This window comes from Plutella xylostella, chromosome 17 (genome assembly GCF_932276165.1).
Source record: "Plutella xylostella chromosome 17, ilPluXylo3.1, whole genome shotgun sequence".
Taxonomy (NCBI): Eukaryota; Metazoa; Arthropoda; class Insecta; order Lepidoptera; family Plutellidae; genus Plutella; species Plutella xylostella.
This window is the reverse complement of record NC_063997.1, coordinates 9,622,776-9,647,944: the sequence shown is the minus strand read 5'-3', so window position 1 is coordinate 9,647,944 and position 25,169 is coordinate 9,622,776. Positions and strand designations below refer to the sequence as shown.

General features: G+C 39.6%; 2 protein-coding genes across 2 annotated transcripts; both read right to left on the bottom strand.

The window, feature by feature from the left end:
- Positions 1-385: 385 nt before the first annotated feature.
- Positions 386-20,910, bottom strand: LOC105380278 (WASH complex subunit 1). The gene is made up of 7 exons (XM_048626917.1): positions 20,736-20,910; positions 20,122-20,527; positions 19,726-20,016; positions 18,089-18,411; positions 17,736-17,742; positions 6,942-7,088; positions 386-1,824 (listed from the first exon to the last, which is right to left on the bottom strand). Exons 2-7 carry the CDS (start codon positions 20,494-20,496, stop codon positions 1,621-1,623), a joined length of 1,347 nt encoding a protein of 448 aa, XP_048482874.1. The 5' UTR covers positions 20,497-20,527; positions 20,736-20,910; the 3' UTR covers positions 386-1,620.
- LOC105380229 (cytokine receptor-like) lies at positions 20,810-25,026 on the bottom strand. Its single transcript, XM_011549746.3, has one exon. The coding sequence runs from the start codon at positions 24,661-24,663 to the stop codon at positions 20,941-20,943; it is 3,723 nt and encodes a 1,240-aa protein (XP_011548048.3). The 5' UTR covers positions 24,664-25,026; the 3' UTR covers positions 20,810-20,940.
- Between the last annotated feature and the right edge of the window lie 143 nt (positions 25,027-25,169).

Below are 25,169 nucleotides of genomic sequence, written 5' to 3'. Positions count from 1 at the left end.
GAGGGTACAACAGATACATATTGTGTCAAATCAAGGCGTTCTTGGATGAAAAACTAGTATGTTATGCAAACAATTTACCGAAGGCAAGACCAGGCTTAAAGCATATGACATAATTTGTTGTATTTATTATTTTGCAAAACATAATTATAAGATTTAATTTTATATATTTTCTCAGAATTATATGATTAAAAAGTACATAACACAGAAATATACTACGCATTGAAAATCAAACCTAAAACCAGATGATCAAAGGATATATATATTTTTTAGCTATTACAATTCTGATTATAATTTTGGTATAATTGGTACGGGTTTTTTTTATTTCCGCTCATCCATAAATACATCTATGATTTGATTACTTAACAGGCCTTAAAGAAGACAAAATTTTATTAAATGCTAGTTGCATATAAGTGAGTGTGAACTGTACTAGCCGACACTGTCAGCATACAAATGGACGATTATGTATCGGTTCTTCTCGCTTAAACCCACTTTCAAAGGCACCGCCCGCTTAGCCGTAGAATATTAAACATCAACATTTTACCTATTACATGTTAAATAACACGTTTGTAAACCGCGCACCTCTCGAATTACTATTAAAACGTACATCTATTCAGTCCCGAATAAAGATTCTTGTCCAAATAGCACATCACAATTTCATTGATAAACAACCTACGACGTTGCCTAAACGATAAAATTTTCAAGATAATAACTTTTCCGACAGCACCATAATAATTTTGAAATATAAAATAGCCAATTGATGTATAATAAAGTAGGTATATTTTTAACTGTTTATCACCATTTTATCGCACCATCTTTGCAACCCTTACCCTATAGCAAACAATACTGCATTCAGCGGCTGACAGCGAATTTGAATCATGGCAATAGCATTTTTGGACCTAATACCAATTATTTTACAAACTGCAGACTTTGAAATTTTTAACAAGTCCTAGATTCTTAGATATAGGTACTTAATTAATATTTTACAACGACTCCATAAGTAGGTAAGCATACACTTTTGTATCTTATAGTGGGATCCACTTTAGCCAGCAATTATAATCTTATCAAATCGCTCTAAATACAAATTTCACTTGAATTCGTTGAATAATGATCTTTATTCAAATAGGCCGGGAAAAGCCCGACACCGCTTCTCAGGAAAGATGTATAAACGAGGCGAGCGCGGCGCTTTCCACGAAGTGAATGCTAAGAGACGGTTAGTAAGAAATGTGATTATCATAATAGCCTTGGCTCGTGGAACCATTCAACTCCTTTTCCGATTTATTTGTAAATGAGAAGAAAAACAAACGGGTCACTGACCATTCCACGAAGTATTTTGAACCAAATCACTCGTCTAATTAACGCCGCTATTATCTACGGTACTGCCCTACACGACCTACGCATTTCCGTTTACCAGGAAAAGGTTTTCGAATGTACGAAAAAAAACAATTCAACGAAATGCTATTACACAAAAAACACATGTAACCAGAAATCATGTATAATAATTGGCTAAGCCTGCGTGACTGCGTGTTAATAATAGGCGTAGCGTACAAAACGGAGCGTTCGATCGTTTTTTTCTTAAAAACAAGGGCTTGGATACTAACGACATTCAGCCAGGTGTTTTGTCTATTCCCAGTCGTCCTCGGTGGAGGAGTGTTGCGGGGAGGAGTGGTCGGGCTCGGGGATGACGCTGGCCAGCGTGTGCAGCACCGACCCGCCGCCGCCGCCGCCGCCGCCCCGCTCGGCGCCCGAGATGCCGCGCCGCCGCATCGACAGCTTGGCGTGCAGGTCCGCCATCAGGTCACCGCCGCTGGCTGGTTTCTTATCGTCCTGCGAAAGAAGAAAAAGAAACTGTTTAAAATAAGATCTAAATAGCGATCAATTTGCATTGTTTTAAGATTATTTAATTCTCGATTAGACTACCTATTGGCGTCCAAAATAGTGATTATGATTTACGTATGATACGCACCGAGGCTACGCAACGGTGGTCTGATGACGTTACTCCTTAGTTTTTGTAAATAAAATATCATATAGGAACATTCGTGGTTAATTTGGGGATAGCTTTCGACACGTCTCACTGTATCTCATAATTTTTTCTTGCATTCTACTTATCCGTATCGAAGTACTTACTGAGAATTTGATAGAGTGTATACTTATGCAGGAAAATAAAAAACGTTATCTTCATGTTATCGTTTTTTTTCATTAAGAGGAAAGGTGACCATGTCCTAGCCTAACCTACGTCATTCTCATGACTTTGAAGTTAAAATTACTAACTTAATTTAAGTATGTAATGTAATCCATTGTGCATAAAACGAATCTAACCGTATTTATTTCGAGACTGCTACAGCACATTACATTGAGTGGCATCAATCACGCGGGACCAATGACCGTCTATTTTAAACGCTCGCTTCACTATTCCGTCTCAGATCTCATATCCTTCCAATATCAAAGATATTGATAAACAATATAGTATTGTTTCAGTAGTGTATAAAAGATATAAAATGTGACCTTGTTACACACATAACCAGTCACCAGTATTTTTCAGAAAGGGTACATTTTATAAGTGCATAGTTAATTGATTAAATAATCGATATAATCATAGCAATTTTGTAATGTTTATTTAGATTGCATAAATGGTCGTATCGGTTTTGATATGGGTTATTATGTACCTCTCGTTCTCTACGGTAAGTACGTGTAAGTAAGTAAAAATGATAAAAATTAAAACACACTGTTAAAGTTTAATCCACGCCTTTGACAGCAGTAAACTGTTTAGCGTGTGTATAGACAGTTTATAGTAAAAGCGAAATTGGTTTCGCTGATAAAAATATCTACCTGTAATTTATATTAAACTAGGGAGGATGGCTTTGAAGCCCATAAACTACATAATATTAACTAGCAATTATGTAGAGCTGCTCTGTACTAGCAACTTTGTGGAAGACTATCTTCCATCATGACCGACTGTATCGAACCTGAAATCGCGTTTGAAGAATGGCCCAGTTATCGCGATCAAGTAATTAGTGTCAAAGTCAAGTGGCGTTCATTCATCGGCTTCTATAAACTGTGGACAGTTCAGGGAAGTGCAGAGTTGTTGTTATTATACGCTAGCCCGGCGGTTCGCGGAATTAAACTATAAGGACCTTTATAATTTTGTATTACCTTACGTACTATCGCGCTCTTATATCGTGCATGTGCAAAGGGCGAATTTTAGTTTTCCTACATTTAATAAATTTAATTATTTTAATTTAATGGTTAGATCAATTTTATTTTACGAATAAAATTGTTGCTGCATTCAGATACGACCGTTATTTCTCAGATAATTTTAATCAGACTATTGAAAAGTGAGCCCTAAACGTATTATTTACAGAATGTTGCAATCAGGGATCATTGTGAATAATGGTTGAAAAGGAGCGGGAGAAAGGCAATGAGGACATGTACACTTGTCCAAAATTAATAATGCACATGCAGACCTTCACACCCGAATCATTAAATCGTAAGAGCCTTAAAAAAACACTTGCGTTTTGCACCTTGTTCGAAAGAAATAGGAGTCAATATCATGTGTCACATGATCGAAAACAACCGATCTGTCAAAGATTTCTATGCGCATTATCAATTTTGGAGCACTGTACGATTAGAGCAAGATAGCATTGAGTCCGCACACCATTTCATGTTTTCTTTATCTACGGGCGTATAACAAGACTAACAAGTGACATTATTATCATGCCGAAACTTCCTGGTAATGACCAACAAGATAATGATGGATGAATAAGTTCTTTATTTATGTGATCAGTCGGACTGGTTAGTTAGATCTAGGTCTATAAGAAGTTTTATTTATATATGTGCAATAAAGGATTAAATAAAAAATTTGTAATCTAACGTCTCTGATTTAGCGATGAATGAGTTTAATCTAAAATATATTATGTGTTTTATATGGCAAGAATATAGCGAAAATAAAATACTTATTGCATTGATATTGTTAGGTTAGCCAAAACCAAACAAGCTTTCGTCACTTAAATTATAACCTTTAGTTTACATGCATTCCGCGTAAAAGCCCCAAGTCCGTATAACACTATTAATCACAGAGCTTGCATGGGCTGACCTTAGTTTTTATAATGATTTAACAGAAAACCATTCGGTTGCAAGTAAATTATAATGGATTTCGTCGAGCTTTTATGATTACCTCCAAACTATAGCTAACTATACTATAGTTAACTTATGAGTTTAAAGAATTGTTAACATCTCCTTTATATGTATAAAACCCAATAGAAGGGTCGAATACCTACTCTCAAAAGAATTACAGCGCGTAATAGCGTGCAGGTTAATTTAAAAATGTAATAAAAAAATACGACATATAAATGGTCAAAAGCAGACAGCGGCCGCTACACTGGTTCGTTATCGATGTCGATAAACTCGTGTAATGCGCGTTCCACCAATCACAGTGACGTTTATCTACGTCGATAACGCACCCGTGTAGCGGCAGATGATCACATAAAGTTTTCCTAAGAAGGTGCTTCTAATATTTTTTTTTTTTTTTTAATGCACTTTGTTTGCATTGAAACCTCTATCTATCTATCTCAAGACGGGGGGTAGTGAGCCACGCACAACCGGTCGACTACATTAGCATACACGCCTGGCGTATAATTTCCACAGCCATGTAGGTACGGGCTAGAAATCTGCCAGCTGGTACATGAATAGACACACACTAAATATGTGGGATAGCAGTAGAGAAAAAACACGAACAATAACAAATACACAACACCCTATCGTGGTGGACACCCGAGTCCGCGTTATTCTATGGGGTTGAATGAATGACATGCGAGCGTATATGTCAGACCTTAGTGTCAGACTTACAAATAGGATCGTTATGAATCCTAGCACAGACTTTATTTCTTCTCTCTGAACATGGTTAGATTCGTATAGAGGTAAAAGAGGCAGTGGCTGGACCCTATCTATCCACGTGTTTGTCCAATTTTAGATACTCGTCAATTTAACGGGAATGTTTCTATTTGAATGAACAACTAGTTTTATAATGTTTATTCCATCATCTAATGAATAACATTAGGTTTATTAGGCACATTCTAGGAAATACTTCCCAATTGGCGGTTGTAAAAATATGTTAATTAGGCGGCAATGAATTAAGCTAGTTCTTGGAAATGTTTTTGGAAGCTGTTCATTAATTTAAAATACTAATGCTGCTACATTAGATATGTGTATGTTTAACTAATGAGTTAGTGTTTATCGTTGCGTATTGTAGCCATTTCCTAGGATCAGAAACATTTTATGTACATTCATATGAAATTTGAAAAGGCCATTAAATCCACCTGGATGCACAGGATTTATCCGTCAGTCAGCGAAAACCACCTTAGACGGCCACGGCATGGCATAGCAGTTTATATTATGTTATTTGCCGGATGGCCTTATGTATACGGTGGTAGTTCCGATTGTTAAAAACAAGACAGGCGATGCCTCCGACATTTCCAACTACAGGCCAATTTCCTTGGCCACCGTCATAGCTAAGGTCCTGGACAGTCTGCTTGATAAACAACTAGCAAAACACCTCGAGCTGCACGACGCCCAGTTCGGCTTCAGGCCTGGGCTGTCAACGGAGAGTGCTATACTGTGCCTCAAGCAGACTGTACAGTACTATACTAAGAGAAGGACGCCAATTTTTGCCTGTTTTTTGGATCTGTCGAAGGCATTTGACCTTGTAAATTATAATATTCTGTGGAATAAATTAGAAAAAGAAACAACTTTACCACCCGAGACACTGTCGATACTTAGGTATTGGTATAGTAGTCAGCGTAACACTGTGAAATGGGTTAGCTCGCAATCCGATGTGTACCGGCTGGAGTGCGGGGTAAGACAGGGGGGGCTGAGCTCGCCCCGCCTCTTCAACTTTTATATAAATAAGCTAATCGTTGAGCTCAGCAGCGCCAATATCGGATGTCATGTTGACGGAGTCTGCATCAATAACATCAGTTATGCTGATGATATGGTGCTGCTGAGCCCATCGATTGAAGCTCTGAATAGACTGATCAGTATCTGCGAGTCATATGCGGCGGCTCAGGGGCTCAAATATAACGTTACAAAGAGCGAGTTCATGGTCTTCAGGGCGAGAGGCATGGAATATGACAGTATTCCGTGTGTCTCGCTCTGCGGATCATCCTTGCGCAGAGTTACCCAGTTTAAATATTTGGGCCACTGGGTGACGGATGACCTCAAAGATAACTGTGACATTGAACGGGAGCGTAGGTCGCTGGCTGTCCGCTGCAACATGTTAGCCCGTAGGTTTGCACGGTGTACGAAGCCAGTTAAAGTAACGCTGTTTAAAGCTTACTGTCAATCATTCTACACCTGCAGCCTATGGGTGGACTTTACCCAGCGGACATACAGCGACCTGCGTGTCCAGTATAATAATGCACTGAGGGTTCTGTTGGGGCTGCCGTGGCGATGTAGTGCTTCGGGGATGTTTATGGAAGCAAGTATAAATGGTTTTGCCGCCATCATTAGGAACAGATGTGCATCTCTGATGGCTCGCATCCGCTGCAGTACCAACAGCATCCTCAGTGTCTTTGCTGATCGATGGGACTCTCCATTGACTCAGAGATGGATGCGGTTACACACCAATTAACATATTCTTGTTGTATATATATGCCTACTAACACTAGATGTAAGAACATTGTATTACTAACTGCTATGGACTTCTTGTCTGATAATAAATAAAAATAATAATAATAATAATAATATGTCGTGTTTCTACATCGAGACGTTTGAAATTCCATTAGCATCTCTTATTTAATTTATTTACACTTTATTGTACACAACAGAACAATAGACAAGTTACCAAACACAGGTTTAAATTATTCGCATACAAAGGCGGACTTATTGCCAAAAGGCAATTTCCAGCCAACCTTCGATTGAGAACTAATGTACTTATGAATCTCTCTTACCTTATCCCCCGGTTCGTTGGCAGCGGAGCGCAGCTTGGCCTTGCCGGCGCCGCCCGCCTGCCTGATGGCCGCCATCAGGTTCGCGTGAGGGTTCTCCATCGGCGGCGGCGGCGGGGCACGAGTGTCTTGTCTGTAGGAAGATAGCGACTTTTAGAACTCTTGGTTGACGGGTTACGAAGTTTCTACTCGGTAGAGCCAGGATATGGACTACCATTTCAAGGGTGAGTTGAGAGTCAAGGATGTGCATACCTAAATGTTTTACGTGAACTTTGGGTCTACACCAGGACTACCATACAAGGCATATTAGGTTTACTCTATTAAATTTATCCCTAGGGAGAGAAAGATTTACTCTTTTTTTTCTTTGTTTCTAATGGTACTTAGATATATCCGCCATAGATGCGCTCTGCTTTCTTTTGGTCAATATGTTGATTTTTCAGGTCAGTCAAGTTAATGTACCCATCAACAATCAACATGCAAACAGTAGTGTACTTAATATCACGACATACAAGTATTGGAAAGTGAAGGTGTACACACGCTAGTTTAATTATAAACGAGTTCCGGGAACCGAGAGGATCTCCCGTGACGCTGCGGTCAGACAGAAATACACCGGTACAGTGCGACACACCTGCACGTGACACTTGCAGGCAAATTCTACTCGTATGACATGTGAATCACAAACGCAACCAAACCAGATTCTACGTGTAGCCAGACCGCGACTGTACAGTGCGGCGCGGTGTGTTGTACCGTGATTTGTGTGCTATCTGTTACATTCGCGGAATTCTATAAAACGAGAATTTTACATTTGACCTTATGTGCGTAGATAGGTTACACACAACGTATACGTGTATTTCACACTATGAATCTTTATTTGGTTACCACTTAATTAGCATTTGGATGAGGTTCCTAAATCAAGGTACTACAGGATCTTTTCCCCCTCACAGAATAGAATAGAATAGAATGTGCACTATATTAATCGAGTTTCCATATGAACGCACAGCTAATGTGCTCAATAGTGAGCTCATTATTATAAACTAACCGAATTGAAACCATTTGCTTCTAAGACGTATGCTACAACTACAAATACAATCGTAGCTAAATAAACCATAGTAACTAAACGCCGTAGCATAGTATATTTACTCAGTACTCGTACCAGTCAGTGAGGTAAATATGCCTTTGAGAATCAAATAACATTTGCAGAGTAAACTCAAGTTATTCAACTACTCCTATTAGGATTCACGACCGTTGTACTGCCATGCCATTGCTTGCTCACACGATAGAATACACATATGATACTTTTTCAACTGAAATTAATTCACCATCTATACAAGTAATTATCAACCAACAAGTTCTGTTACTACCTATGGGATATTCAGTGATTTACTTTGCTCAACATATTTGATTCAGCAAACACGCATAACTCTAATACTATACGAAAATTCGAACAGATAATGATGAAGAAATTATAAAATGTCTAATAAAAGTTACAAGAGTCAGGACGTCACTATAGTTCCTAAATGAACAAGTTGTGACTACAAAGAAGAAGCCAAGTTGCTGGTAAAGTCTCAAAGTGCTTTTCACTTACGCATCGCGGTGCATGCAACATACATAATAGCTAATATACATTATACATTATGTACGTTCATGAAACTAAGGCTCTTGAATACAAACATTAAACGTACCTCGTCGGAAATATATTAGCAAAACCATTTCCTACACTGAAACATCCATGAATTTCTTCAAATATGTTCCATTCTAGAAACGTATGTCCAGCAGTTATCTTGTCCGGCTGTTGTTTTATGGTTATGGTGGGCGCATTGGTTAGTGACCCTAAGTCCCGGGTTCGATTCCCAGTCAGGCAGATATTTCTTTAAAGACAATTATTTGTTTTCGGGTTTTGCCTGTTAAGCGTGGACATAGGATAGATGGAAATATATCCCTTCTGTCTTTTTTTCGGAAGTGTACTACGAGGGCGATACCGAAATGATCGGGAATAGAAAAAAGTACAAAGATATCATAATATTATTTACTTTTATTGTTTTTCAAAGTAGTCTCCGTGACATTCAATGCACTTTTTCATTCGATTAAACCAATCATTGAAACAGTAATTCCAGTCTGAAGTGGATACTGTCAAAACAGCTGATTTGTAAGCTTCGACCGCCTCTTCTGGGCCGCTAAACCGTTGACCACGTAGCATATCTTTAATTCTTGGGAATGTAAAATAGTCATTGGGGCTCAGATCAGGGCTATACGGAGGATGGTCCATCAACTCCACGTTTTCCATATTTAAAAACGTTCTTGTTTTGCGAGCGGTATGAGAGCTTGCATTATCGTGGTGAAGGATTATACGTCGATTCGGGTTAGTTTTACGAAGTTCTCTTACGACTTCCGGCAAACAAACTGTTGTGTACCAATCAGCATCATCCTTTGTTCTTGTAATGGAATCGTAGCCACATGGCCAGTTTTCGATACAAACGAAGTGACCATTTTTTTCGACACGCTGCGTGAGCGAATAACTTTTGTTGGCTTGACCTCACCTTCGAAGACCCAAACTGCCGATTGATGTTTTCTTTCGGGCTCATATGAATAAATCCACGATTCATCACCAGAGACGATATTGTAGACAGCATTTGAACTGCCTCCATTGAACCGTTGCAGAGCAGATCGACACCAATTAACACGAGCCGACTTTTGTTCCTCGGTCAAACGGTGGGGCACCCAGCGCGAAACTAACTTCTTGACACCCAGTTCTTCATGTAAAATGGTTTGAATGGCTGTCATACCAATGCTGAGAGAAGCCCGAATCTGCTCGTATGTCACATGTCTATCTTCTTTTATTAACTGGCGTACAGCATCGATGTTATCTTGTGTTACCGCTGTTTTTGGCCGACCAGTAGAAGGGACTGTGGTAAGAGAGGAACGTCCACGGCGAAACTCAGAATACCAACGATATTATAGTCGTTTTACTTGGTGCTTCAAGTTTATAAATAGAAACAAGCTCGGCGAGACATTGTTCTTGAGATAAACCTCGACGAAAGTTGTGAAAAATTATTGCACGGAAATGTTCCCGCGTAAGCTCCATTTTTTACACCGACTTGTCAAATTCAAATGGTCAATACTCTTTTATTTTTTACTTTTTTTAAAATTCGAAAATGGAATTATGTTTGAAAAAACACTACATTTGATACACCAAAAAGGTTTCACTCTAATTTATTCCTAAGTATTCTATTCCCGATCTTTTCGGTGTAGCCCTCGTATTTACGTATATTAGCGTTTCTTTGTATAATAATGTAGATAGTATTAGTATATCTTACAGACTTATCCTCATTCCTTATCATGATCACAGATAACATCTTGACTCATGGTTTTTACAAAGCACTGCATACATTATATGGAAACGTGCCCATGGCCTCTGTACCATATAATAATGTATACATTGAACCATGACTAAACGGCTCTGGTAATGAATGATTACAACTATCAGAATTACCAGTACGTCACTGCAAATTGACCCTTAAATATTCGCAGTTAAAAGCTCTATAAAATAGGGTGTACCAATTTATTAAACACTCCAATTTGCATGGAACCCATTGTGTTACTTTTGATATACATGCGAAACGTGCTAAGCGTTCTAAATATTGCAATCACAACAATAAACAGTAAATGGTTAGTGTTACGAGCGCAGGCCGCCAAAATACAAAAGCAGTCATGGTAAGTAAATGCATTGTGCAATTCACGAGCGTATTCTAATTATATGCCGTGAAAATCAATAGCAAGTTCGCATCAAGGTCGTGTAAAAATGATTTTCCTGTTGCGGGGGTAGCGCCACACAGACAGTTAACAATTTATTCACGGAATTTCGTCTAGCACACGAATTTTATTTAGGAGAAAATAGTAGTCACGAAGAATCACAGAAAGATGGGAATTACTCCCAAGGGATTTCTCAGGAAGGCAATGCGAAGCTTGCGCGGAGTAGGCAGTAAAATTATAAGGAAACTAATAGAAAGGTAGTCTTGTGTGATTACGAGCACAATCGTCCGATTATAAAGATATCTCGCTTATCGCCATTAATAAGTGATTAATACATGGAACAGATGGAGAGTGTTTAGCTTGAAATATGAGACAGTGACACGCAATACTGACTTGGTATCAAAATGTGATAATAAAATGGTTCTAAGAAAACGAAATATTTTATTTATTATTTATAAATTTTTTTTAAAAGTACTGTTGAAGTTTACTTCTCAGGAACTTTTTTTCCTTAGAGTGTTCACAAGAATAATTCTGATATTTTTTCCTTCACAATTTACGTACTTATAAAAATGTATTGTAAACAACATTATTATCTAACATAATGAATGAGCCATTGTAGTCGATGAACCTATTACTGACAGGTGCCGTCGCTAGCGTTTAATTAATTATCAACCGACGAGTTTATTTCCAAGTTCCTTGTCCGTAATTAAAACAAAAAAAATAAACAAATCATTGAAAACAAAACATTTTGGAATGAGCCGTTTTCCTTGACAGCTGTCAGTTGAGCTTTTGGGTAAGCCGATAGATGGCGTGAAAACGCAGTGTACCAACTGTCAAAAATTACATAGAGAGCAAAGAGTACTAAACTCAGAATAAGAACTCACTAGTTGTGATTAAATGTCGGGTGGTAGCGCGAGCCATCCTTCCGAGGCTCAGACTGCATGTGGCTTGGGATAGTGCTAAGTATTCTGTGAATACGGCTTTCCGTCCAGTTAGTTTGGCATTCCGTTTTCGTAACTCTATCTTCAGATTGGCAAGGGACCATGATCCATAGTCCTTAGGCATTATTACAGTATAGCAGTCACTATCACAAGAGTCACTATCTCACAAGAGTCACTTCTCAAAAGAGTCACTATCTCAAGTGCACTAACTCTACAGTATCAAGGGAGGAGGAGCAGATAGCTCAACTACAACTCAATTAATACAGGAGAAACACAAGGAAACTGAGAAAACTTGAAAAGAACGGCTGTACGCACAATCGCACTGAACGCTGAAGCAACAGTGACATCGACATCATAGAGAAAATAAAACTACAATTCTACCTACCTACGTCACTTTCACATTTCGTTAGCCTCACAGAATAACATATTGTGATCTGAGTGTGTTCTGAGGGTTTGAAAGTTGGTGCAACCCCAGACAACGCCATCTATTTCTCCAAAAAGGAACTTTTTTTTTTTTTAACAAACGCCTCATTGGCTCATTCTTTATTACTTAAGAACGAAGACTAGTGTCACTAGGTATATTTAAAATATACGATAGATTTTGAAAGCGCGATCAAAAACATCAATCTGCTTTTATAGATACATCATATTATACCTCTATTTTCCTTATGGAAAAGTGTGTTTAATTATTCTATCCTTCTCTTAAGAGTTCTACATCGCAACTTTTTTCAACTTTTTATCACAGACTGCCTATGGAAATCTTCCGTCAATATCCCATTTAGTCACATCAACAAATGCACCCATGTAATAGTACTTTCATGCTACACTATACACATGCAGTATGTATTGTATACGTATAATGCACCTAACCCAATTACACTCGGGCTCGGGGAAAAAATTGGCTCTGTCACAAAGAGCTAAGAGCAGTCAGAATGAAATTAATCTGATCTGATGCAACGTTCGACGGTTCTGTGATACACGCGCATGTCAACACTATCATGTTCAAGCGTAGCGTTTGTCTTACCGTTAGTATCGCTAAATGGCATTTCTACTATATTGAAAGAAAGAAAGAAAGAAAAATAGTTTATTGCCACAAACAGAAAATACAATTTGAAAGCTTACTTATAAATACAAAGGTGGCAAAAGGACAGCCTCAGCTAATGCTGCGTATTGCATGCGGCAACACACTGCGCTGGTTTTCAGACTGCCCAGTTCTTAATACTAACTTAAAAACTAAAACTAAAACTAAAGGTCACAAGGTACACACATAAGGTTTTATTGTAAGTATATGTGTATAGTGTTGCATAGATAAATAGGTATTAATACATGCAAGTGTGGTTAAATAATAAATAAAAGATATATGTATATATGTAAACACATAGTTAATAAACTAGACAACTGATTTGATGGCATGGTATAAATGATAGTAAAAATTTAATAGATTATCATTTTTGTAATTTAAATAGTAAGGCAAATTCATTATTAAATTTAATGTACTTAATAATTACTGGAAAAGTGTACCGACTCCAAACTTTGCAGTGGAAACGTCCGGAAATCCCACAGGATAACCGGGGATTTAAGGAGAAGCAAAGCACGGAAAAAGTGGGTATACAAACAGGTCATACTACAAGGATTCTTCTTTTCCTGATCTCGATTGAAAACTACAAGTCCACGTCCCTGTAGTACAGGAAATGTAGGTAATTTCACAGAATAGCCCACAGATCAGGCATCGCCTTTGTTTCGCTCTGTGTTCCGGCAGCCGACGACGCCGCGTTGTTTTCAAAACGCACGTTTCCGTTCAGCTACGCAGAAACTCTTACCAAGTTTGTAAACACGACCCGCCACTTCTTAAAACTGTTATTTCTACGGATTCTGCGTTTAGAAATACGCGTTAAAACTGTTCTTACAGCCAGCCACACCAAACAAGGAGTGTTGTGCTATTTGTTCAATGAAATTAGAGCAACGAAGGATTCTCGGTAGCTATGTCGTGAAAAATAAAGACTGATTTTTCAGTTTATCGTGTTAGTAGAAGAGGTCCGAGAGTATCAAACTTAAATAACATAAACCAGCCCTAAAAGAAGTCGAAGTCTAGATTTCGAAAGTCCAACCAAGATCAAACCAAGTGAAAGAAAAACTCTGAAAGTAGATAAACTTCGTAAATATCGGAGTCACTCGGAGTTTACATTCCGTCCCCTATATACCTTATACCTACCTAGGTCATGTCACTTTACTTTGCCATTTTAAAGTTTACCTCCATAGCACAACTTTTAATGTAAGTACTCCACGTGCTGGATGGGAGAGCTAGTAGGTCTGCAGTTTAAAAGGTATTATGGTCCACATTAAAGTTGTATCATATCCATACGCGCCGAGGCTAGAGATCTGATACGTACTAAGAAATGATACAAATGTGGCTCTGCCTTACGTGAACAAAGTTTTAAGTGTTCTACACCCGCGAGTCCACGTTGTTCGATGTGTTCTGTGTCGGCCACAAGTTTATAAAGTATAATACATAACTAAAATACAAGCTACCTATCACCATCAAAAAGCCATTCGTCTGTTTATTATTCAGTGTTGCGGCCGAAAGAGGCCAAATGACCGTAACTTAGAGAGTCGCATTGTGATCGGTGTTCGAAATAGGATTCAAAGCATTTCTAGGAAAAGGTGCGTGCTTTCCGCCATTCTACGTATGGCCGGCTTTACCAGTGAGGTTTATAACATCTAGAATACGTATACCTACGTGTGTTATACATTTGATTATGTTTTTAGGGTTTTTAGCATTTTAAAAGTAGCCTATACTATGGCACCAGAGATATAAACACTCACGGATAATACTGTACAATACGTAACTAATGGCGTTTTTTTTTTCTGACATTGTTTTTGAGTTTATCAGTATCAATGTCATCACTACGTATAAATCAACGTAGCTTTACCCGTCTATCTGTGTTTATGTATGTATTCTTAGATCTTTAAAACTACAAAGACTGAAAAGACGGATTTTGATGCGGTATTTTAAATAGTTATTTATGAGAAAGGTTGTATATGTACTTTTCATCCCGGAATTCCCACGGCCAAACCTTTTTGGGCGAAGCGAAGCCCTAGGGTAAAGCTAGTTCTTCATAAACATACAAACCGACAAATTTGACCCCTTTATAATATAAGTTAGTTACTTAGTATGAACTAAGTTTTTTTTATTTACTGTAGGAATAAACTGTTTTTATTACTTTGATATTTGCAAACAAGATATTATTACGTATCATTTTATCTCTTATGTAGATAGCGTAGGTGGGAATATAATGAAGGAGGGTAAAAATAATATAGCGCGAGCTCGAGAGGGCTGAGGATATTAAAATAAATATAACTCATTAAGGGTTGCTTTCTAGTTATATAAACGTAATATCATTATATTCCAAATAAAGGGCTTAGTATATACCTACTGACTGTAGTGCAGAGGGTAACAGTTTCTATTCCCTCGATTCGATATAAATTTCGTTTAAATACAGATATGAATGCTCTTGATTGGATGTCGTAGTTAATGGACAACATTTCAAAAAACTAAAGCTGCTATAAATCGAAAACCATTTAGAGATTTAGCTCTAAAGGCCACAAAAAAAATGTGTTTGTATTTTTTGGATGTATCATTTTCGAGAAAATCATTAAATAGTAAAAAAGTGCTGATGACGTCATGCATCAGGTGCGATGCATTTTGATGATCAAAGCCCATAGATTTAAAAACAAAGTAACTGTCACTTACATTTTTGATTGACGTTGACGTTTTATCGTGACGTTGTTGTTTATTTGGGTCATTTTCATTAATTCTGTTCTGACACTTTCTGACTATTTTTTTTATTTATTATTAAGAGATGACCTCTATATAATATGTCCCAGAGCATGCCACTGCCTACACAGCTGAAAAAATGCTTCTGCTTATTTTTTTACATGATAAGTACCTACTTTCCATCATCAGAAATATCAAGGTCATTTGAAAATGACCCATTTGTTGGTTGGCATGTAAACAAAGTTTAAATGTCACTTGTCAGTGTCATTTATGTTTTTTTTCGAGACTCAGGCAATAGACAAAAATAAAAAATGAGCCTAATATGTGATGTCACTTCCGGTTTTAAAATAATTAACTTTAAAGTTAAAATTAAAATTTATGTATATACAAAATAAAAAAATACGGGTCCACTAATTTTCTATAAACTTTCCGAATAACTAATAAAAATATAGGGTAAAGAAAATGAAATGTTGTCCATTAAATTAGGGCCCTTAAATATATGAATTGGGACTAAGATAACACTGGGCATCTATACAGAGAAAGAATAGCCTACAATGCCAAGGAAAACATTAAGTACATATTCCTTAAACACATTCCTACTTAGATCTATAGAGTGGGTCAGTTTATAAGAATAAAGCCAATCTGTAAGAGCATAAAGGATCAATGTAAAGCTCTATGTAGAGCGCAATTTGCATGCATTCTGTATATATAAATCACAAAGAGGACGGACAGAAATAAGCCATTGTTATGGTAACGAAGCTGGGGCTTGCAGGACGGGCACATAGGTAGGTATATGGCGGTCTTTCCACCAGTTATGTACTATGCAGATATGCTGAGATGATGTGAAAGAAATGCCGTCGCATAAGCACTATGCTACGTGGAACAATAAATGTATGTATGATTGGTGGATATTATAGCAACGAATGCGAAGGCGTGGCACAGGACCGGTCAGAGTGGAGATCTACACTTCGAGCCGTCCCTGATTAGGGATCCCAGGACCTGATGATGATCATGATGATATTATAAGTTTGATGATGATAGCAATGAATGCGATGCAGCATATATCATCATATTTCTATCTAGTGAGGCACTCTAATGACCGACAAGCACCAGTTCAAATAAGTTACGTGTATTAGCAAGAATTTCAGACGACGCGACGTAGATAAACGAATGAACTCAAGAACAATACAAATGGCTAAATTCCAAGTATCTCATTGGACATGATAACAATTATGATTTATGAGACTGATTGATAATTAAAATGGTCGCGAAGTAGCGCGCTAGAGACACTCCGTCAGTAATCTGCCCCCGTATTTTGTAACTTTTTGAGAGTTAGCAACCGGTGATAATTGGTATCAACTTAGAGATTTATTAACCGAAAACACCAAAAATCTTAGTGAAAGAAATATGCAAGAAGCCTACCAATATACCCTTACATTCAACATAAACGTTTGTGAAATCAGATAAGTCAGTAAAAAGTTATTAATTAATAATGCTCTAAGTTGTCAGCCATTTTATACCAACCAACCCCACTCGGAGTTACATAATACGGGGGCAGGGCCGTTGAGACATCGACATTATTAAGTTGAATAGTGTACCCTAACCCTATATCAAAACCTTCACTAGCATTTAACTGATGTTAATCATACCAAAGGTTAAGAACTCTCAAATCATATTTAAAACAAAAAAGTACGTATTAAAATCTAGACATAAATTTCAGAGTTGTATCTGTGTGGCTATAGACAAAAAATGGTCAAACTTAGAACAACATTTGTCCAGCGTTAACACATTTTGACCACAGCTGTGGATCAGCTGTGCATTAGACAACATATTTTATTCACATCCATTAGGGCCTAGCGGGTATAAAGCAGGGGTTTCAAACTAAAAGGGGCAGGTCAGTGCGGGTACAAAAAGTCAGGTAGAGAAATATGATAACGCACCCCGGCCCTGGGCACATGAAAAAAATGTAAACACATTGGGGTGATAGCGTTTCGGCTAAAAAAACATTACGCAGAGTATTCTGGGAAGCCGAACAAGTGTGTCGCTGTGCAATTTCTATTCAGCGATTGTAGCTTTGTGGCTTTTATTGTGTGCGCCACTAATACACGAAATTCCACAGATGTCACGTCATTACCGGGGTTTCTGGTCTCGACTTTGATTATTTTTTTTAATTATTTAAACGCATGCCGAATGCCGCCGCTTCCCCATTTCAGGGGGGGGGGCACTTGGAAGTTAAATAGGGAAAAGAAAATGGTTGCAGATATAATAGGTGAAATTAAGTTGATCGCGTGTAGGAAAGGGGTATACAATACAGCTGAGCCTATTAATTACGTAACCACTGCAAACAATGGAGGACCTAATTATTTCTTAAATCAATACTTTGTATAAAAGAAGCATTTTTAAATTATTATGTTAGTTGATAGGTAACGTCAGGTATCAAGGAAAATATTACTAGACCTAGGTACCTGCTTGAGTACATAGTAAATAGCACTGCCAACATTGTTGGACGTAGATCGCAATCATAATAAAATTACCAAACTCGAACGTAAGAGAGTAAAGTTTGGCGTCTATATATGCTGAAAAAAAGACCTATCACGTTCCACGCATTCCCTGCTACGAATTGTCACCAGCCACCCATACCAAAGCTTTTACAGTTTTAACAGACAACAAAACAAGTGACTAACCTGTTATCTTCAGGAGCAGGCGGCAACGGAGCGGGCGGCGGCGGCGGCGGCGGCGGCGGGGGAGGGGGCGGCGCGGCGGTCGCCATGGCAACCGACGGCGGCGCATCCGGAATGTCTGGTCTGACAGCTGACGGCTCATCTGTCAGCTTCAAGTCGGGCAGTTCCGCCACCACTTCCGGGGCGACTTCTGGCGGCGGCGGTGGTGAGACAGGGGAGGTGACGGCCGAGGGGGCGATGGCCGTGTCCAGGGTGTGGGAGTACTGGATGTCTCCGGCGATGTTGGGCAGGTCGGGCAGGTCCAGCGGCACGTCCAGCTCGGGCACCTGATGGACGAGGGGTGCTATAAGACTCTAATACTGACTGAATAATTATTGTCTAATTCGGAGGGGAGGTTTAGACTTTTACAAAGGCTGGTGACTAAACGTTCATAACGTTTTGGAAATGGCTGGTCAATAAATTAAAGGATATGAGTCAAGAATAATGCACTCTACTATAGTCAACGGTTGCAGGCTTTTTACTCTTTGTAGTTCGATAATAAATATAATAAAATTCTATAATAAATAGTTCGGACTTATGCCAGGGCGGCTCTATGTTTCATACGTACGTATCAAATAAATATAGTTCAGTCATCACGATAATTTCAGTGCAATTATTGTTGGCTCATAGTCCTGTAATCGTACATTTCAAATATGCACATACAGGGACCCTTCGCTTTTAAGCTACATACTTGTTTCATTACACGATAATAACGTGAAGTATATCAGTCAATTATGTCGGTACCTAGTGCAATTTCAATATGTTAATGTATTTCATTGAATCGCCTAAAACAATTTCAGACCCGCTCCTGAACATAATAGACCAATTTAGATGCTAATACATAATTATTAGAATCCTAGCTATAATACGATACTCATTAGGAGTATTTATTGATCATTGCGTATCAACTGATGCTGATTTTGTATTCATAGTACTTAACATACACTTATTCAAATAACATCTAGGAGTTTCTTTTATATAGACTGTGGGGCGCCCCTTTTATACGTTGCTCATCATTATGTAATGCGGGTATGTATTTTATGCATGTTATCATTATGTATCTAGCCGTAGAGGCGCACAACCAGATTAACATAAATAAAGAATAGGCCTATACGTGTTGAATTGTTAATAACGCTGATAGGATTATCACACGCTCATGGCCGTTTATTAAAAAACGTGTCGTGAAATGAATTCGTACGAAAAAAAATTGTTATTCTTTTCACCTTACAAGATACAGTATTTTTTTCATGAACAAACGAATGCGCCTTACTTCCCTAAAAAGCACTCATGTTATTATGTCCTCAGCCTTTCTCCTCCAACCATCCTTTACCTAAACGACAGTTTAACGAATACATCGAATAAACAAAATACGGGTGCATGAAAGAAGCCTTCTTAGGCAGTCAGCAAGCGACAACTTATCTGACCGGCTAACCAGTCACCACGGTTACAATCAGTAGTCAAGCTCTTCTCATCATCACAACCCATCACGTCCCCACTGCTGAAGCACGGGTCTCCTTCCAACGAAGGCTAGACCACCACGCGGGTCAGCTCTTGTGTTTGCCACCAATTCGCTAAGAAGTACAAAACAAAAGACAACTCACCATGCCCATCCCAGGCGCGTACATGTACTCGTCCACATCTCGCTTCAGCACCTCTCGGTTGAGGATCGATGAGGGCGCCGCCTCCAGCTGATCCTTCCGCTCCGCACTGACCGCGCTCGGCCGGTACGACACCGCTTTACCACTCGAGCTCAGGTATGGACACTCGTCCGTGTTGAAAACAAGCAACTCTCCCACTGTCGAAGCGGATTTTAGAGTCTGTTGCAAGTCTAACTTGGGTTTAGCTTGCGTCTTCGGCTGGCCCACTTTCACGTGGTAGAAGTGGAGCTTTTCCTAAAAGAAACGTGGCTGTTAGTCGCGAAGTACTTGAGGCTTAGATCTATTACCACAGCAATTAATATGGAATAATGGCAAAGAGACTTGAAAAAGTAGGCTTACATGTATTTCCTTGTCATTCTGCCGGCCCTGAGTCCTGCGACTCAAGGCTACTGGAGCTGGCTGGTGCTTGTACGCATCAGGACCAAACACAGACTCATACGGCTCATGTTTAATAGCTGCTGGATACTTGGCGCTAGAGAAAACCTTTATAGCTTTCTGTATGCCCGTCAGCGCAGACACCTTTTCCTTAGCTATGTCAATCCTTTGTTTGAAATCATTAGTTTTTTCAACGTTCTTGTTAATTCGGATCATTAGGCGTGAGAACGCCTCGTCCACAATGGCGTCGAGGTGCTCGAGAGTGTCCGCTATTTGCAGAATAGTCTCCTCCGTGCCGAGATCGCTCGACACCAAATTTATTTTATAAATACCCTCCATGCTTGCAGACTTTAATCGTATTACTTAATTCCTGAAACAACGATACGTATCGGTCATTATCGCGCCAGTGTTTTATTTTTGGCTTATCATTTTATCAACGAAGCCAAACAGATTCATATTTAGTGGCCACACATTTTTGAAAACAATCCGAAATGGTTAAATTGGTTCCGAATTAAGTAGTTATTTTAATCCAATCGAATTTTATCAGTATAATTAAGTTTCGGTAGTTGAAGTCTTACCTATGAATGTTCTTTTGCATCACCTAAAATAAATTAATAAGGCACAAGAATTATCACTATTAAAAACACATCCATCAACAGTTAATTAGAATATTGTCTTTCTTCACAAATAATGAACGTCACACTAACTTAACAATATATTTACAATTCAGTCATTCGGTTTGATTTTATCTGCAGTTTCTACCCTAGGGACGTGTGTATTGGCTCAGTGGTTCGGCGATTGGTTTGTGGGCGAGTCGGCGCGGAGCGAGCTGAGGTTGTCGTTGGCGGGGTTGACATTCCAGGAGAAGCGGCAGTAGGCGTCCGGCGACATGACGGCCGGGTCCAGCAGCGCGGGGTCGTCCACCTGCTGCCCCGACAGGATGTTGAGGTGCTTGGTCACCACCACGCTGTCGGGGCTCACGTAGCCGGGCGTGGTCTTCACGGGCGCCGCCGCGCGCCGCGCGCCCGCCTTCACGCTCGACAGCGCGTCCAGGTTCTGCAGCTGGAAACTACCAGCGTCAGGCTTCGAGGGGGGCAAGCTTACTATTGTCGGCAGACTATCACAATCGAACGCTTTGGTCGGCGAAATACCGAGCTTCGGGAAGTTCATGAACGAGTCGGGTTGCATGTCCTCTTTCAGCACGTATCCGGACGGCGACAGCGCGGGCCGCTGCGGCGAGGTGGGCAGCGCGCCGCCCGTCGTGAAGATGGGCGGGTCCAGCCCCGCCATCACGTAGCTCGACGTCGTCGGCTGCGACATCAGCGTCGTCGTCACGTACCCCGTGCTGGGGTTCACCACTGGGTTCTTCATGAAGTTCAAGTCGGTGAAGAATGACGATTGCTCGGGAGTACTGGGCGCTTCGGAACAAGTGTCTCCGTCATCCATTGAATTGATTCTTTCATTTGATTTCACGGGTTCCGCGTCCAGTGAGCATTCGGACCCCTCGTCCGACGTGGATACTTCTCTTTCGACAGGTCCGCGGGACAAGTTAGATAATATAGTGCTGTCGGTATGGTCACTGGAGCCCGTGTTTTCGTCTTTTAGCTTAATTTCTGGCGATGGCAAGATAGGTTTGCTATAGTGAAGCAACGATTTCTCTTCAGATGGCTTGTCGTTCTTACGCACCGGGTTCCAACCCGAGAATGAATATTTATTATTTGTGATTTCCGGTTCGGACACGGTCAGACCTTCAGGAAGTCTGGGTTTAATATCTTTCATTGAGCGGTGTTTTTTGTACAGTTTAATAAATCCAAAGGTCATGCCGATCAAAAATATAAAGAGGAACAAGAATGGCAAGATTGTTGAAGCTGTCGGCGATGTTCTGCAATCCATCGTATAATTGCTACTCCATTTCCCAGCGTATGCGATCTTCTCGATAGTCTCATTTTCATTGCGAGTAGGCAAGACTACATTGTCACTATCCGACCAAGCCCCGTGAGTCGGGTCGTCATCAAAGTTGACTGCTCTGACGCGATATTTTATAATTCCTTCGCAAGGACCGGCGATGGAGAATGTATTGGCTGGCGTTTCGTAAATTTGAGGGACGTCATTTTTCACTTTTTGCACCTGGTATATCATTGTTTCCGGATGACCTGCTACGTCTTTTTCGCTTAGTGGAGTCCATTCCAGTGTATCAGAGTTATGTGAGGTGTAAACCTCTCCTACTTTCCCTGGAGGACCTATGCTTGTCCTCATTACAATAGGCTCAGAAGTATTTAATGAACAATATGAATTACATGCCAGCACAGTCCATGAATAATTGGTGTAGCCATTTAATTTATCCAATTTCACATATCTTCTTCTAGAGCTCTCTGATTCATTTGGTATACTCATGGTGTCATTATAAAATATTTCTCCGTAGTTGTAAATAGCATATTTCACAATATAACCATTCTTCATTACTGGAGGATCATAGGAAATCACTACTGAGTCATGAGTAATGTTTGATACAGTGATGTTGACTGGGCTTGAGGGTACTCCTTCAGGAGTAGTTACAAATGTTGTTGCATATTTTATCCGTATTGGGCCATTGGCAGTCACAAGAACAAAGCCAAATTTGTAAGTCTTGTGATATAGTAAATCAGTTATATTTACAGATCTTGCTGTTGAGTTAAATATATCAATGGTCTTGTTTCCTACAGTGTTATCACATTCATCTTTTGTTTTAAATATTGCACAATAGTTAATTCTATAGCCAATGATAATTCCATCCCTTAGAGTACATTCCATTTCCCATTTAATTTCTACTGATGAATTTACAGGCTTCTCATGTTTTAGTCTTACAGGGATATCATAATTGGCTGCGTCTCTGGATATGTCACATTTAGCCCACACCATTCCAGTGCTCTTTGCACCACTGTTCACAGATATGGCAAACTGGTATCTTAGATCACTCCGCAGGTCAATAATATGGTTCTTCTTGTGTGGTTCTAGAATAGAGTAGTTCATCCTCCCCTGGCAAACTTGAGTCCAGTTGTGACGGCACCAGAATAATGTATAGTTATCTATCTTGTACAGGTCTTTTATATTGATATCCCAAGAAAGCTCATATGTCCCGTTTGCATATGCCAGTTTAGTAAATGAAGTGGATCCCTCTAGAATTTGTGCTTGAGATGGTATGTAGAGGTGGCTACTATTTACAGATAAGCCTTCAGAGTTCTTAGATCGAACATAAACATCAATAGCCTGTGTAGTGGTTTTAGGCAGTTCAACATAACTCAAACTTGTATTTAGTTGCGGATTTAACACTTGTGTCTTGTTCTGATGGATCACAGTAACTTCATATGTGAAATGGTCTCCACATTCTTCATACTCTTCCAACTGTTTCCAATAGATGATGTACACCTCATGGCGAATACTGTTTGTAAATGGTTTTATTTGAAATGCTCCTGCCGGCATGTCTGGGGGCCTATGTGGCCTTTCACTATCAGTTTTGAAGACAACAAAACTGAAATCTGACCACATATCATCACTGGCATGTTTTGATTTCACATAAACTCGCACCTCATAATTCATAAATGCATAGGGCAAGGCCAATTCATATTTATAAGTTTTATTAAGCTGAGGCAGCCAAGTGGCATTGATTTGTCTGAATTGTTGTGGATTATCTATTTTAGCAATTTGGTATTGAATTTTATGGTCCACTCCGCATCTGAGATACTCAACTAGATTGTTAGATAGGCTCCATGTTAAGAGGACACTGTGAGGTCCAGTCACATTAGCTTTGACTGGTAGCTGCTTTGGCTTGACAATAGAATAGTGGTCTATGTTTATAAACTGTTGATTACAGCCGAAGACACTGCAGGATGTCAGGTTGAAGTTATAGACTGCCAGGGTCTGCCGGTACCTAGGTTTAGTAGTTGTACTCAAGAAGCAATAGCGAGTATCCATTATTCTATCCACTTTACAATCAAGCTGGCTGTTGTAACCAAAACTAAGATTGTATTTAATGTTGCTTAAAGCTTTCTGAGATGTCCATGTACAGTTCAAAGTATTCAGATCATTGGAGATACATTTGAAGTCCGTAACATTCTTTGGTGGTGTGTCTATGAGGACTCTGTTTATGCACTTCTTCCTTGTGGCAGTATTTACACAGTAGTATGTTTTGATGTCAATATCTGGATGCCTCTGGTAATGCCGGATAGTAGTTTGGTTAACGATAGTGCTCTCTATGGTCTTTCCGTTGATCTCAAACCTGAGGTCGGTGGCGTTGTAGTCGTCGGTGGTGCAGTAGATGTCCAGCGGCGAGCCGTACGGGATGTTGATGTCTCCGGGCGGGAACGTCGCCACCGTCATGTCCACCGACAGGCACTGCTGCCCCGCCGCGCGCCCCGCACTCATCAGGCCTAGCGCCAGTATCCAGGTCCATCTCTTCAACAAACCTCTGGAGAAAACACCACTGCACTCACTTTTTGTTTCGCGACGAGTGCTCTGACAAATTGCCATGTCGGGGAATATCACTAAAGTTCACTTATCACACCATCACTGCAAGCTAAAGTCGTTTGGGAAATCGGGAGAGACGATAAACACATTCCTTGTTTTTATAGCTGAGGCCAAATGGCGCATCGGAGTCCAAAGTCATGCAGGGTACGAGTTGCACGACTCACTAAACAACACTCACTGACCGACTGCACAAATCGACTGTTATATAGGCTAGTATCGTATGTGAATTAAAATTCTGTCAAATCGGCTTCCGTATGATCATCACTACAATAATTTGAAGGTATGAACCACAAAATCATTTTATTACTTACAAGAAAGCAAAGCAAGCAACTGTCTTTGGAATTCCCAGAATCTGCGGAGAAGTGGAGGGAGGAGGGAGGTAAAAACAGGGTTACCATAGAAAAGTACCAAAATTCTACCAATTTTCAAAGACTTCCTGAAAAGCTTTGTAATATTTTAGAAATGCAAAAAATTTAGGTAGTCGTTACATTCGTCACTAAATACACTAT

Coding starts and splice junctions, on each gene's coding strand:
- LOC105380278 (XM_048626917.1), bottom strand. CDS start 20,496: ATGGAGGGTATTTATAAAATAAATTTGGTGTCGAGCGATCTCGGCACG. Junction 20,017..20,121: donor AGAATGACAAGGAAATACAT/GTAAGCCTACTT, acceptor CGTTTCTTTTAG/GAAAAGCTCCACTTCTACCA. Junction 1,825..6,941: donor CCAACGAACCGGGGGATAAG/GTAAGAGAGATT, acceptor CTTCTTTCGCAG/GACGATAAGAAACCAGCCAG.
- LOC105380229 (XM_011549746.3), bottom strand. CDS start 24,663: ATGGCAATTTGTCAGAGCACTCGTCGCGAAACAAAAAGTGAGTGCAGT.